We start from the raw sequence: 16,497 nt of genomic DNA on the forward strand, positions 1-16,497 counted from the left end.
TGCCAAACCCATAGCCTTTTGCAGGGCTGAGAAGGTATATCCCTTCCTCATCACAATTTCATTTATTTTTGGTAAGAGTGCACAGAATTTGGCAGGCCCTGGCTGTGACTCATGCCTGCAGCTCACCAGCTCCGTAACACCACAGCACACCCCACGACCAGCTTTTTGGACTGCAGCCACAGTGATGGGTGCTTGAGAAGATATAGGGCAAGAAACAAAGCAAGAGAGGGTGGACAAGATGTGCGGAGGAGAGGCTGCAGTGCTCTGATCCTGACTTAGGGAACAAAGGGAAATACATCATAAAGAGTAATTAAAGCAAAAGGTATGGGGCAACAGGAACAGAAGAGACCTCAGGAACGATAAAATGCGGCAAACAGGCAGCTGCCTCAGGTGCACATGCACAAATGCAGCTGAGGAAACACCCAGGAGGAGCTAGAGCTCCTTGCGCAGTCATAAAGCCAGTGATATGGGTGACAGAGTGGCAGGAGTGTGTTGCAGAGCAGCCAGATCAGGGTGAGGGAGATGAAGTAGTCATCTTTAAGCAAGTCAAGGAAGCCTCTGGATCATAGACCCTGTTTCTAGTGTAGGACTTCCGTGTTCATGACATCTGCTGGAAGGGCAGCGTGGCAGGTACAAGCAGTCAACAATCCCTGCAGAGTGTCAGGGAGAACTTTCTGACACAAGTACTGAATGGGCTGGCAGGGGCAACACACAGCTCCATCAGCCCTTCGCTGGTGAAGAGGAGCTGGTTAGGTATGTGTAACCTATGGCAGCCTTGGCTGTAGTGACTATGAGTTAGTGGGGTTTAAGATCCTAAAGGGGGTGAGGATGGAGAGTAGCAGTACAGACCACGGACTTCAGGTGAGCAGGCTTTGGCTTATTCAGGAAAGTGGTAGGTGGGATCCCATGGGAAGCAGGTCTGAGAGCAAATGAGCTCGGGGAACCTGCAGACCTGTAAGGACAGCAGTCTCTATGCACAAGAAAAGCCCATTCCAATTTTCAAGAAAACAAGTAGATATATGAGGACACTGGCTAACCAGGGAAGCTACAACGCAAAAAGGCAGTGTGGAGGAGTTTGAAAAAGGGACAGGCTACAAAGGAGGAATTTAGAAATGTTGTCTGACCACATAAGGATGATGTTAAGAAAACCAAAGGTCACCTACGACTGATGCCCGTAAAGGACACAAGAACAACGTGAAGAACTTCAGCCACCCCGTTAACAGTAAAATGCTGAACAAGAAAAATGTAGGCACTCTGCTAAATGGGGCTGGTGATCCAGTGACAGCAGTTGTGGACAAGGTACCCAATGCTTTCTTTGCTTTATTCTTCACTAACTAGGTCTCCCTTTCCTCTGTGCTTAGTGAATGAGTTAAAGGAGGAGACCTGTCAAGAGCAGGTGAGAATAAGGCAGAGATTACTTCAGAGGACTTGACCTATAAAAGTCCATGGGACCCAATGGCCTGCACCCAAGGCTGCTGAGAGAATCAGCTACCGTTCTTGCAAGGCTCTTCTCTTTGAAAGGTCATGGGCATGAAGGGAGGTTCCCAACAACAGAAGAAAGGCAAAAGTTAAAACCATCTTCAAATGATGCCACAAGGGCAAAAGGTCTTTCTCTCTTTGGTCCCTAGGAAAATAATGGAGCAAGTCCTCTTGGAAGCCTCTTGTGAGAATCTGAGGGAGGAAAAGGTGAGTGGAAACAGTCAGCATGGGTTTATCAAGGATAAATCATGCCTGAGCAATGATTGCCTTCTTTGGTAAAGTGACTAGATCAGTGGACAAGGGGAGAGTATTGATTTGCTTTTTAAAATTAGGGAATAAATCAAATGTTGAAATTTTAACCATAGGCCTTCATGGGGCTGAGGGAGGAATCTATGTGCTCTCTCCTTCCTTCCTGTGGAGGAAAACCATAGCCTAACATAAAGGAGACAGACATTAGGAGAATCATTAGGGTCACATATTTGTCTCAGAAACAAACAAATGATAACAAAATTTCTGCCAACCTTTATGTTTTGTTTGGTTTTTTGGTTTTTTTTAAGACCTCAGAGGGTCAGGTTAGAAAAATACTGCTGTGGTTTGAGTTGAACCTAACTGTCACCCTGTATTTACAAGACCTATTGAATGTCTGCAAAGGCAGAAGAAAATTCAAGGACATGAAATGGTGAAATGGATGAGTGAGTGGACAGAGAGACTTGGATTGGAAATTGCTTTGGCAAGCAAATTCCATGTGTCAGTGCATGAAAAGTATGCCGAAGAACAAATGCTGAACGAGCATCTTACCATAACCCTGCAAAATGTCCGACAGAGGGAAGACTTAGGATGCCACTTGAACAAGACAGCTTTAATGCTGTGAGCACAGCAACTGAGTGCTTGACTTATCCTGGGAGCATTAAGCAAAACTTTCAACAATTAGAAAAATACAATGTAAAGTTCTTCAAATGTACAAGAGTGGTGTGACAAAACAGTTTGAACACTGTCTGCGTGATATAGAACATCAAAAACATTGATCTCTAGTAGCTTCGCTATGCAGTTTCAAACTTGCTGCACATTGTGCTCTGTGACAAACTCCCTGACAAACTAGTTTTCCAGCACTGCAAAATGTGGATACAGTTTACCTAGTCAATTTTGTAGGGCACTTTCCCAAAGTAAACACCACACTCTTTAATCATAAAATGCAAACTTGATTTTCACACTAGAAGTGTAGGGATAGAAAAGCAGACAACTCACATACTTCTCCATTTGGGGCCCACCTTCAGCTTCCCTGTTTAACAGATGTTTATTCAGTACACCAGCTATTCTGTAAATGTTTTAGATGTGCACGTGTGTTTGGGTTTTTTAAGCCTCACAGAAAAACAAACCCCACAAAATCTATGCCAGCACCTCAGCTGTGCTGAATCAATGACCTCCTCCTGAAGCTGTATCTTTCTTAGCAATGAGGCTCACAATGCCTAACACTATCCGTGTGAGGCAAGGAAGCGTAACAAGAATGAATGGTCTAAGATAATCTTCCAGCAGTGTGAAAACTGGCAAGAGAAGCATTCCGTTCCAGACCTCTGAACAGAATAGCATTTTAGCTCCTCAAAGCCATCAACTTTTATGCTATGATTAAGCTGCTTACATGCATTTGAAATGTGCTTGCAATGGAGTACTCTGCTTTTGCAACACTTCCACAGCCAATTTCAAATTAGATTAAAAGTACTATATAAATTGACTATTGCTCTTCATTGTTCTGTGCATTAGATTTCTCTTCCCATATTTCATACATTTCTACATATAAAGAGGAAAAAAATACGTAAAAGGAGAGGAAAAAATGTTTAACCAGCGACTCTTACTTACCCATCCATGAAAGCTTTCTGGGCGAGTTGCAACACACAACACAAGGTAAGAAAGTTTAGTACATGGAATGGGTTATAATCAAGCTCCATTGCCTTCTCCAACGTATCTACCCACTGCTTTCAGCCCTGCATATTCAACTGCTTTGTTTTTTAAAAGCTGCTTAAGACACCTCTGTGTCAACTTTCAGACCTCTGTGAATCCCATTCTCAAGCAGTGAATATGGCCCCTCTTCAGTGATAGAAAACATCTAGCTTGATACTGGTTCAGTGGCAGAGAAAATCCATATAATGTCACAGTAACGGGACACAAAGAACTGATCTAGTGTATAAATCACTCTGTCAGTTCAAATTTGTTCCAGACGTTTTGATGGAATATCTTTGCACTTGCAAAGCTTTACACCTGAGAGGGTATTGTTTATTCTCGCACAGCCAGCCAAAATCATAAATCCAGTATGAACTCTGTATTGCTTGCCCTGCTAATTCAAAAGGAATGTGATCAGGTGCCCAAGCCCAGCCTACCTTTTAGGAAATCAAATACTGCACAGATCTGGCATTAAACATCATTTAAGCATGACCAAAGAGGCAGCCACTGTCAGGAGAAAAGACAGCACTGGTGAAAAGAGTAACAACCATTTATGCCTGTGACAATTTTGATAAACAATCTTGAAATTCCTTTGCCATGGAAACTTTCTTCCTCTGTAAATCAACCAGAATTACTAACAATGTGTACTGCATCCTGCAACACCAGATATGAACTATATTAAAATTGGAAAAGGACAGATACGCCAGATTAGGCAATCCATTCACTTGCATATTGCTCACTGTGGGAATTATGACTACAGGACACTATCTTGTCTTCATAATGTTTTTTAAAATGAAATTGTACTGCTCCTTTCAAAATCAGAGCAGAACTGCTTCTTCACTGATAGCTTTACTTTCACAAATAGGACATAAATTTATTTTAACTCAACACACACAAACAGGAATCTCGCTCCAATGAACCTCTATGGTGACATCTATAGAAGAGTTCTTTCACAGTACCAGCTTTATATAAAAAAAAAGTTAAAAACAAACAAAGAAAAAGATACCTCAAACCCACAAACCAAGAAGAACATCCAGCAAAGTTTGTTATTCTTTTCATTGCACTAGATGGTGTTTAGCCTGGCATTGTATCAGCAAAAACAAAACCAAGATCCTGAAAACTAGCAAAATCAGGCAAATACATACCTCTGCTGCTCTCTTAACTAATGCCATTACTAAACAAAAGTTTTTTCTCTATTTCTATTGAAGATACATATGAAAAATTAGCACTAAAGAGGAGAGGAACCTTATCTGTAAGTTAATTTATTTTAACTCTAAAAAAAAGATGCGTTGCATGATCTCAATGTTGCAAATTTTTTGGGACATAATATTTTCATGAAAGCCATTCGAAACCTCATATGACAGAGAGGGTAGAGAAATGGGTTCAGAGAGGAATTGATCCACAAAAGCCAAAAGGTTGTTTCATACAAGGAGCTATGGATGCACTTCCCTTGACAGGCCCCACGAATAATCATCAGTAAAGTGTACGGGGCCCAGCAAACGGCAAACACACACACAATTATGGCAAGCGACTTTGCTATTTTCTTGTCCTGCTGCAGTTTTGACCCAGTTCTTGAACGGAAAGAAACAGAAAAGTCCTTTTTGAGAGCTGTGGGGCTGGTTTGTGTTGGAGATGGGCAGTTAGCCGTCACTGCTGGTCTCCATGACCTTCTTAATGACGAAACACTGTCCTCTGCTTCCGACTGAGACGATGCTTCTGGCCTTGGCAAGAAGCAAAATCTCCAGGACAAGCTGCTGCTCCTTGGAGGCTCGCAGTCCTGCGTGCTGCTGTGCCGCTGGCGCCTCTGGATGCTGTGGAAGATGTGCACGTTGAAGTAGGTCACCGAGAGCAGCGGCACAAAGAACTCCAGGGTGGACGCGCACAAGAGAAAGTACCAGTTGTCAAAGAACTCGGCGTAGCACTGATCCGGCGCTACCACGCTGTGTCCAGCCCCGTGCTCCCAAAAGAGGATCGCTGGGCAGTAGAGAAGGAAGGCAAAGACCCAGGTGGCCACCATCTTGATGACAGGGTTGGATGTTATTCCCTGCTGGGCTCTGTAAGATACCTGCGAAGGAAAAGAACATGCCACATATTCAAGACATTTTGGAACAACTACCTCAAAAAAACATAGGCAAGTCAAATACAATATGTTTTCTGAAATTCCCCAGACACCTAAAACATCTTCACTTGTATAAGGTCCTGAAAAATTCTGTTAGTATTGCTCATCAAATACAGTAGCTCTGTGGTTGATTTTAATACTTGGGATTGGAAAGGAGCAGAAATTATGATGGCCAAACTACTGATTGGCTTCCAGGTGTGAAAGGGCATGTCTTGTTTTCACCACCACCACAGTAAGGCAGCGGTAAGGAATCAATTTATGATTCATGAAATGCCCAGGCTCAGAGCAGAGTGAAAGCGGCTGGGGCACTCCCTTCCTGCACAGGCAAAAGCAGAAGCCTTCTATATTAGATGGGTCACCATGTGAGACTGCAAACACTAGACAATGCCATTTTCAATACTGTTTCCCCTTGCTATAGCAGAAAATTCTATCTCACACATGCTTTAACATCCCTTACTTTATTGAAACATTGTTTTAACACTCACTTTACCTTGTAAACAGCTCATTGCATTACTGCAAACCTTAACGTTTTTACGTCTACCCAGACTACATTAATTTATTTTACTCTCTAGCCATAAATACCTCTTTGAAAAAAATATTAAGAATTAAATCATGTCATGTAAAGTTAGGAAATTCGAGGTTTTAAAAAGTCCTTAAAATAGCCCAGCCAATATGTGCAATGCATACTTCTAGCTCTTCATCCCCTGCATCTTTCAGAGCACAAGATGATCAGTTAATGAGAAGCTGGACAATTTTGTTCAACATTTGTCATCCCAGGCTTTACTCAGACCCAGAACCACTACCTTCCTCATCAGCTTCCTAGGCTGTTCATTAGCATAGCATCTGTATGCTATACAAATATTAATGAATGGTATCTTCACAGCCACATATGACCCGATGGACTAGTAACAGAGCAGGAGTGCAGCGTTACACACATTATTTTAGATTCTCTTGTCTTAAACACCTATAGCCTGAAGATTCAGTCTCCTCTACATCTTAAGGCATCCTACTGGGTGAGAGTACAGCTCCAGTTCTGCAATAATGAATTTGCAGCCCTTTGCAAGACCACAAGCATCTCAATTTAGTAGCAGAAAACAGGAAGCTCAGGACAGCTTCACAAATATTTATGTCTGAAATGGCCCCTGGCCACAGGCTAGGTTTTCAGCAGAGGCAGATGTGGATCCATGAAGTCCATGAAGAAGCATGATCTCTTTCCTTTGGATAACAGCCCTATGTTACACACTCCTGGACACGCTCTATCCTAATTACCTAAAGGAGAAAAACAGAATGTGATCACATAAACAAAGACCATCAATAATGCACAAGAACGTGGAGCTCAGCTGGGTTGCAGAGGCTCTTTTAATTTACATTTTTCACATTCTGATCTCTGCAAGTTTATTAATATTTTTCAATATTATTATTTCTTAAATACAGACATTTTCATACTTTATCATTTAGCTTTAAAAAAAACAACAGCAACAACCAAGCACAACATGAGAAAGAGATTAGGCATTGTATCAGCACTTTCAAAATAAGAACCTCCCAATCTAACACAGCCTATGTCGCTTGAGCTAGAAGACTCATCAAAACCAAAGGATGTTGATCGTCTTTCACCTGGATGAAACACCAGGTAGAGCTCAGAAATGGTGAGTGATAATATTTACCACTGGATTTCTCAGATATCTTCTGAAGCAGAAGAATGATAATACTCAAGGAACACCTCTTCCATCTCTGCATACTTTGATTCAGTCTTTTTTCTGCTTCAAGGGATTAGTTGCCCCCCAGTTGCCCGCTGGCAGCACATGGTAGCACCCCCTATGCTAACACAGATCCTCATCTGATCTTCAGTCAGTCCAGCCCACATCTCTCTCCATACCCTCTACTCCTTCTAAAATTTATCCCAAGCCTAAGCATATCCTTGACTCAACCTAGTTTTTGTTACCACTCTTCTAATGACCAAAACTCAAGTTCTCCACACTCTTGCTGCCCTTTTTGAACCTGGACTTTCCCACCTTCTCTGTAATGTAATCAATTTCTAATCCAGGTGGCAGGAAGGAAACATGGAAATCATAGGCAAGGCATCGTCTTATCTTAAGTCCCAATGCAACATTGAAGCATCAATGTTTCTCCAGGAAAAAAAAAATGGTAGAGTAATGAAGGAGTATTTAGCTTCTAGTGCTAATCATGAACGCTCTGAGTTTTATAGAAATGTAAATATATATATAAAGCAATAATTAGAAATGTTCTTCTTACAGCTTTTGTAACTGACAGGAAACGGTCGTAGCTGATAAGGACGATGCTAAACACTGAAGCTGTGCACAGGAGATAGTCCATAACTAGCCAGAGCTTGCACAGGCCTCTTCCCAAGTGCCATTTCCCTGTCAGGGCATAAGGGATGTACAAAGGCATACAGAACGCACCTATGGAAATAAACCAGATGCACATGTCAGCCAGCACTGCAGGCAGTGCTCGTGAAAGCATAGAAACATTTCTGTGGTATCTGATAAAAGCACAATACTGACTAGAATTGCCATGTGGAAGGCTTTGTATTCTCATGCAACCAATGAACACTTCACTACAAATTACCAGTAACATTCTTATAATTAGTACCTGGAAGGTGTACCATGTTTATTGTTTATCATTACTTCTCCTGTTTATATCAACTCCTAAAGGAAGGAGCAGCTGACTTTACCTGCTGAAGTAAATACTGTTCTGTATTAACTACTGAGATTAAAACAAACAAAAAACATCTTTTCCCCTGCTACTGTAATTTACTGACTGTTTTCTACAATAAATTGTCTAACTGCTATGCTTCTATCCTCTTAAAAGCATGACATGGTGTCCAAAAGTGCTCCAGAAGTAACTTTTATAGAAATACAATATGAATTTCAGACTAGTTTTTTAACTATATGATCAAAAGGCTGACAAAAGCTGAACAGTTAATTAACTGTCTAACATTTCTTCTCATCATAATTCTTGATCATAACCACTTTTCAGTGGTGAGCTGATAGGGTATTAACTATGGGAACACACCAAGCAGTGGGAACAGACATGAGTGACCCACACCCATAGCTATCTAGATTTAGGCTGTTAAATCTAAATGTTGTGAAAGTGCCAATATAATCTCATTTTAATGAATTTCTAGGGGAGGCTGAAGAACTAGTGGTGTGGTTTGCTATGATGCAGAACTGCAGAGAACAGTGTCAGCGCCATAATGAAATGGAATTACTGCATCTGCAGAGCAACTAACGGTTCCTCTTTTGAGTAAAAATTTGTATTATCAATTTTAACATTCACAAGGGAGGAAAAAGAGTATCATTTCAACGTTAGATTTACTTCATAATAGTGAGTACTCCTGTAACAGGTACTGAAGAGAATGTTGAGAGTTTCATTTCCCTAAAAATCTTACAATTCCTGTTATTCTCCCTCTACTAAGAAGAAATCTCTATTCAAATCCAGCTATAGGTCCAGAAGCACAGAGATAAAGCAAAAGTTGTTGAAGGTCAAAACGGGGTTGATTACATATATTAAACGAATAAGCAAAGGCTCTGCAAGCATGAAAATGTGTGCTTTTATCAATTAGGATCAAGCAGAAATTAAATAGGTAATTTAGGTATACCCTGAATCTAAATTATGTAGCTACGGAAATACGAATCAGTTTGACTTTAAAGTATGCAAAGCTTTTAACCAAATTGAGAATGAAAACCTAGACATTCAAGTACACATAATATCACAAATCAAAAATTTGTGGAAGTTAAGTAATGCCAGGTAAGCTCTACTTCCTTCTTTGACAGAGGACATTGTTTACTTCTTACTTCTCAGCTAGATGCTGGTATTTGTTCAAGATGTGCTAAACTGTGAGCCAGATGACAGAACACCACTGTGTCCACTGGTTTTCTGTTGCCTGCTCTGTGTTTTTCCTGTGTACGTTAGCTGGACAGCAGGCAGCAAGAGCTCTGTGGCACAAGGCAGTTATAAGCTGGAAGACATTGAGTGTATGGGAGAAGGAATCAGAACATTATACAAGGGGATCTGGGCATCACAAGGACTGAACTATTAGTAGCTGTACCGCTAACAGAACTTCTGACAGTGGCAATAAATTTGAAGAAGAGTTTATTCTGTTCTTCTAGTATCCTTTTAAAATGTGTAGACAAAAAAAAAAAAAAAAAGTAGAATAAAAACAATTTTAAAAGATTTTGTTGTGATGTGAGAAGTCAGAATATAGATTTACTGAAATAGTCACACCTGTTCAAAATCATCCTTCTGCATACTCAATAATTTAACCAAGACTTTTACCAGAGACACTGTACTTCACAGAATATTGCAATACATCAGTCTGCAATTGCACATCACAGTAGTTTGAATTGTACTTTTTCTCAGTACGTTTCAAGATAAGATGGGTCCCTATGTATAAATGTATAACATCAAACTTCTTAGAAACTATTTGATTTGTTATTTTTGTTTACCTATACAAACATATATTCTAAAGTATGACTCTAGACAGAACAAGCACAGCAAAAATACTATTCATCACTATTTAGCTGCAAACTTCAGGTGATTATCTGTATTGTGTGAGAGCAAATTGAAATAAAAGATATCAACCATGTATGCAAGATCTGCCAGGTAATAAGTGCTGTATTTTATTTGACTATATAGACTTTAGTCAAGACTCTTTACAACCAACCACCATTCTTTGTTATTCCACATAGATTCACGCACAGTAGTATTTTTTCCTGAAGCACTAACATTAAACATTGCCTGTTTACCTGATAAAGGATCTGTTTCTTTCTGAAAACTTATAGGCTGCTAAAACACTTCATGCAGCTTCCACCGTTCCTTACTCTTCCCCTAGACACACAGCCGGGACACAGTTCTCTTAGAAGAAACCACCCAGAAAATCAACCCCGTTGCTTCTCCTAAGATTCCAAGGAAACCAAGAGGACATGCCTCCACAGCCGTGACTTACCCACTGCAAAGTCAGAAATGGCAAGATTGAGGAAGAAATAGTTATTCCGGTGCCTGAGGTTCCTGTCCATGATGAAAGCAAGGATCACCAGGATGTTCCCAAGGATGGTGACCAGAGCTAGCAACACCATGAGGAAAGCCAGCAGCACCAACACGCCCAGCGAAAACTCGGAGCTCGGGGGCTGTGTGGGCAAAGTCACGTTACAGCTGCCCGCTGTGTGCGGGGTTTCGGCGCTGCTGTTGTGCATGTTGCGTATCCAGGTCAGCTCAGCCTGGGGAGAAAATTGCATCTGGTAGAGTTATCCAAAAGGCTGAGATTCAAAGGACCGTGTACAGAACGAGCCAAAAACATTTAAAAAAAAAAAAATTACTCAGGAGGGGAAAAAGTTGAAAGGTTCTGATGCTAGATAAATCTAGTTTTCTTAAGATTTTTAAAATATGCGTATCTCTAAAAGAATTACTAGTAAGAAATATGCAGGTTTTCAATTTCATATTTTAAAACACAGGGGTTTTATGCAACCTGATCCTTATCTGGGGAGGTCAGGAGGGCTGATTTGAGATTCTGTCTTGCTTTCCTCCCTCCCTCCCTCCCTCCAAGAAGTGTTTTGCTTACTAGCACTATGGATAACAACTTTTTTCTAATTTTTTTTTTAACCTTGTATATATCTTTATGAGAATTTAAACTACTTTCTAATCTCATACTTGTTATTTCAGCAAGTCTGTAGTCCCTCTCTATTATGTTATATCTTTTTGTTGACCACGAAAGGCACGGTCAACTTTCTTGTTGCTGCTGCTGTTCCTCTTTCCGCAGAACCTAGGGCTGAAAACTGCTATGCTGTAAGTAAGTAAAATACAGTTACTTACCAGAGCAGTTAACCAGTAACGATGCAACCCGAAGAGATCAGTTGCAAAACTGCCGTGGAAATTAGTTTCAAAACTTTTAGCAGCAGCCCCAGTGACACAGCATCAGCTGCTGCCATCCCAGAACCAAGGAATGAAATATTGACTCCCTGAACGTGAATGAGTGCTTGGCAATTAACTTTAATAGGACAAAGCTTTTCTTTCCATACTGGTGGGAGAAATTGTGCGTCTTCCACAAGTGCTTATATTTTGTATGAGTAATGAAACCACTTGCAGAGAGCTGTGAGTATTCCACAGTTGTAAAAATTCAATCATTTTTATTATGGGTTCTAAAAGCACTTTGGTGTCTAATTTTAGACCATTAAATTTGAAAAATGTTGGCTGTCATGTTTGTTCTGTTGTGGGAACAAATTCATTAGCATTTGCCAAGTGCTTTTACTAAACGTTTGAATGGCAGCAGTACAAAAAATGCAAAAGTTTATTATCCATACAAATATCTTCACAGCATGCATGTCCATTACAACTTTAAGCTTTATTTCATTTCCAGGTAATGCTAGAAACGTAGAAAACACACTTCGGCAACAACTACTAAGTAGTACCACTAGACTTTCTTCTCCTAGCAATACTGAAGCTGATCTACATGAAGTTTTGGAGATCCACGCTCTTACGTGGTTGAAAAGAAAATCAAGTGGTAAGCAAATGTGAGGTCAAATTAGGGGTTCAGACAAGTCTGTATTCTGTCTGTCTCAACTGCCTGTAGCCTAAGGAAGAGTGTAAGAACATGGGGAAAATACACTGCCCATGTGCTCCTCCAGTGATTTGTGGCCCAAGGTGCCAATATGGTACCAGAAGTGACATTTGATCATTTTATTTCCACTTCATCTTCCAAACAGTCATCTTACCCCCAGAATTTCTGCTTCTGCAATTTTTTTTCATAATAAAAGACACTACAGGGCTTCTATAGGCCTCCAAGGAGGGTAACAGTCCTTGTGTTATTGCTACCCTGTATCCAAATCCATAGAAAGCAGGAAAATTGCCATGGATACTGCCAAATCATGGATCCTAGATAAACTGTTACCATGTCCCAGTTATACTTTTTTGTTCCTCATACCTAAGGCAAGCAGTCCTTTTTGACTGGTCTCACCTATCACGAGAGCAACAGATCATTCCTGTGCATTCAAAGTGACAATCCCTTGGAAAGAAGCACTGAACCTGGGGCAGCTCATACACACACACACGATACACCTGCTGCAAACCTTTGTCAGTGGGAGCTCAGAAACTGCACCAGATCATATATGCTAGAGAATAGTATGTAAAAGGTTTTCTTTTAGGCATGAGGCCTGCTCGCCCTCAGCCAGGGATGGGTTCTGGAATGGGTTTCTCCATCCCAGTGACATCCCTCCTTTTCAGCTGCAGAAGACGGGGGAAGACCCAAGCTCTTAAGTATTCTTTTCTATGGGAAACTTTTGGATATACTTTTGATTCCTAGCTTGTCCCTGAATGGCCTAGCAGCATTTCTACAGACTGGTGTCTATGGTGAATCAATGCACAGCCACCAGTGTCAGAAGAAAATAATTTGTTAAAATTTCCCAACAGCCCCATGAGGACCAAAAGGCTTCAAAATTCTTATAAAAGCAGAAAAATCAGATCAAAACTGTGTTCCAAAAGAATAGTTTTGTAAAAAACACACAAATAGACAAGCCATGAGGCTGAAAGCCACTGTTGGTAGCAACTGTAGTTTTAACTGGATCCTCTTAATAGCAAAACCCTTACTCAAGTGTTACACTTTTTTTTCTTCAGTGAGAATCTATGCTAAAATAATTAAAGCTACAGTGGCAGTTAAGTTACTGATGTCATTTGCAACTACTGCGCCTTAGCATGGTGCAATTACAGCTCTTTGCAGAAGTGAGTATGATGTTTTGGACCCTCTTCTTCTCCCTCAAGCTGCTCTACAAAGTTTAAATAGAAAGGTTCGCATCTTAACCCAAACTAGTCAGTGCTGAGGAACTGAATTAGAAGAATATTACTCCTCTTAGAAGAGGCTGCCCACACAATGTCTTCCAAGATACGATGACCACATCCTACATTCTCACTTCTGTAGCATGCAATAAATTGTTGAGGTTTTAGTACACGCATATAACAGCTGTGCTATACCTTGTTAAGGTAAGAAGAATCTAAGCAATTAAGTTAAAAAATACAGTATCACTTTGAATTCCCTGCTTTTCTTTGATATTGTGTATTTATTGCTGCAAGAATTAAGACATCATCTTAAGTGCAATAAAGTTGAGCAGTTATAGAGCTCCCTGGGAACCTGGAATTTCTGAGCTCCACTTTTGGTCCAAGTGGACACCCCCACCCCCACCCACCTTGTGACTTTTCAATCTGTGACTTGATGTCTTTGTTTTAGTTTCTTCAGCAGCAAGAGGAAGGTAATGCTTAGTGAGCTTCTCAAAATCTGAAGGTAATTCTGCATTAATTAATAAAGTATTTCAGTGGAAAAGAATGAAAGATACGCTCTCCAAAGTACCCTTAATCTATTAGTTAAGATAACTCATGTGGGAAGCAATGAAGCCAGATTTCACAGCCTCCAAAATCTAGCTGAAGACAGGATTCATCCTAGCTGAACACCCTACCCATATACTCTCCAGTCTCAAGAGGAGACTCAACAGCTTCACTGTTTCTCATGAGAAACAGCTGACCTTGCCAAATGGCTTAAATCCTAGGGTGCCTGCTAGGAGCATATAGCTACCTAATCCCTTTCCATCTCCCTCCCTCAACATTTCTTCTTGACGTTAACTTAGATCTAACTATGTTTCCCAAAATCTTAGGTACCTAACTTCCACACCATGCTTGGAAAGCCTGCAGGACACCTGAAAATATGGATGCTACACATGTGCCTTGTCAATATACATCCAAGATTACAGACATATTTTGCACAAGTCATGATGTCACGTAACTAATCTGTTCACATCCAGAACATAACCTACACCAGTCAGCAAGTTTTTTTAAAACATCAGTAGTGTAAGTGAAGTTTAATAGACGATCCACTACATAAGCTTTTAGCAGATTTTTTTTGTGTGGCTGTAACTATGATTAAACCAGTCTAGAACACGTCTAGCTAGAAATATATCTGAAGTAGATAATAAACTGCTGATTTTCTGCTGATGCCAGGGCAGTATATGAACTGTTCAGTGATAACCCTACAAAAAGATGGAATTTTCATTCAAATAGACATGCTAGACAATAAACACATAGCACAGATTAATATACCAAAAAGATCCACAAGTAAATTTTCCAGCTTTCTCTTCCCTTTCTTCTTTCCAGATATTAAACAAACAGTAAAAGCACAACCCTGAATTACCTGCGTATTAAAGTGTTCAGACTTTATTATACTAATAAATTGCAATTTTAATAATTAATACTTTATTAATTAATAATTGCAATATTAATTATTTCTTAATGATTGCAATATTAATAAATTACAGTCCAGAATCACTACACTGCAGCAGAACTTCTTGCAATTCACCTGCTTCTCATATTAAGTAATTGCTACAATTTCAAACTTTCATAAAAGCAACAGAAACCTTGGAATACTTAAATCAATAAAGTACTGGAAGTGAATGGCATAATTTTTACTTTAAAAGAGCCTACCCATAAGATAGACGAACTATGAACAAGAAATACTTGTATGACCCAAAAAGTGCAAGACCGATACATACTGTAATACATGGATCTCCTTCCCTGGGAGGAATGCAATTTTTTTATCACAAGTGCAGATGCTAAGGCTTAACCCAGAAGTTTTACTATGCAGACAAGCTCATGTAACTGCATAAAACTGTTTCAATAAATCAATGCAGAACCTATCTTCCAGAGAATCAGCAATAAAACCAAAAATTTAAATTTAAGTCATGAATTTTAGTGGTACTTGTCAAGTTACTGAAATAGTTAAGGAATATCTCTGTTGCTATCAAACTTTGGAGTAGTTACTTTGATTAGATGCCTTGGGAAAGGTTTTCTGGGGTACCCATGCTAGAGAACTATAATGAACAGTTCAGTATAAAAACATACTGGCAAAAAGTCGTATACCGAACCGGTGGGCAAATCAGTTAGTCTTACAAATACACCTCTGAACTCTGTAAGAGCACTAAAGAAACATCATTAAAAATAGTCACTGCCCTGACATTACTGTATGAGCTATGTAAGGTGTACCTGACCTAAGAAAGCACCTGTGACTCAGCTAGTAATTAATGGATCACAAAGTTTAGAAATTAACTTGAGAAAAAGGAAGTCCAATGGATCATTAAAGTCCATACTCCCCAAGTAGAAGATATCAAGCGAATGTTAAAGAACATTTACATCTAATCTAAATAGCAACATAACAATTAACTGACAAAAGGTCCTGTTAATTATTTTGCAATGCATTAGAGAACAGTCTGGAAGGTATTAATAAAAGAGCAGAAAATTCAAGTGTTTGTGATGACATTGTTAACACTTGGTTTTTTCCTCACTCTATACCATGGAAGTCACTTCAGAATGTTTACTGATGTTCGCTACTAGCTGTAACCATCCGATTTCAAAATCCCCATATTCTTTGTTGAAATCACTGGTTTCTTTCATTACACAACACTTAATTCTCAGCTTTTCAACAGGCTCCTAGAGTCCTGACAGCCACAGAACAATCCTCAAAGAAATTCCGAAGGAATTCGTGTTTCTTAGTTTGTCACTCATGTTCAGTCCTTATGTCACCAAGCATGCCCTATCTAGTATGATCAAGAACCGCATAGACAGGACCAGGCTCTCCAAGGCCACACAGCACTGGGCCACACACTTTCCTTTTAAGTACAGAAAATCTAAAACTTCCTAAGTGACCTGGTCTATGAATGACTCCCTATGAGTCTCACCCTCAATGCAACAAACTAGGGAATTCAATTACTAATACAAAACAGGTGTTTGAGTTTGACCCCAGGAATAGAGAACATTTTAAATTAGTCAACCATGGTTTGGAGGGAGGGGGTGGGGTGTGGAAGGGGTTCCAGATGTTGCAATGCACTCAGCTCCATGTTATGAAACACACAGGAATACAGAAAACTTCTGCCTAAGCTCTACTTAAGAACAGCAAAAGAAATCACAGAACAAGA

At 40.0% G+C, this 16,497-nt stretch overlaps 1 protein-coding gene across 5 annotated transcripts; it reads right to left on the reverse strand.

Moving 5' to 3' along the window:
• Positions 1–1,216: 1,216 nt before the first annotated feature.
• On the reverse strand, positions 1,217–14,858 carry LOC308061074 (histamine H3 receptor-like; the record flags this gene model as incomplete). 5 transcript variants are annotated; one of them, XM_080380604.1, is made up of 4 exons in its annotated part: positions 11,363–14,858; positions 10,500–10,770; positions 7,787–7,953; positions 4,688–5,479 (listed from the first exon to the last, which is right to left on the reverse strand). In XM_080380604.1, the coding sequence occupies exons 2-4, from the start codon at positions 10,744–10,746 to the stop codon at positions 4,688–4,690; spliced, it is 1,206 nt and encodes a 401-aa protein (XP_080236730.1). In that variant the 5' UTR covers positions 10,747–10,770; positions 11,363–14,858. The 5 variants fall into 5 exon arrangements, with proteins under 5 accessions (XP_080236731.1, XP_080236730.1, XP_080236729.1 ...); XM_080380603.1 differs by having other exon boundaries at positions 11,201–14,858; XM_080380602.1 differs by having other exon boundaries at positions 10,500–10,809; positions 11,201–14,858.
• Between the last annotated feature and the right edge of the window lie 1,639 nt (positions 14,859–16,497).

This window comes from Falco punctatus (genome assembly GCF_963210335.1).
Source record: "Falco punctatus genome assembly, chromosome: 3".
Lineage (NCBI taxonomy): Eukaryota > Metazoa > Chordata > Aves > Falconiformes > Falconidae > Falco > Falco punctatus.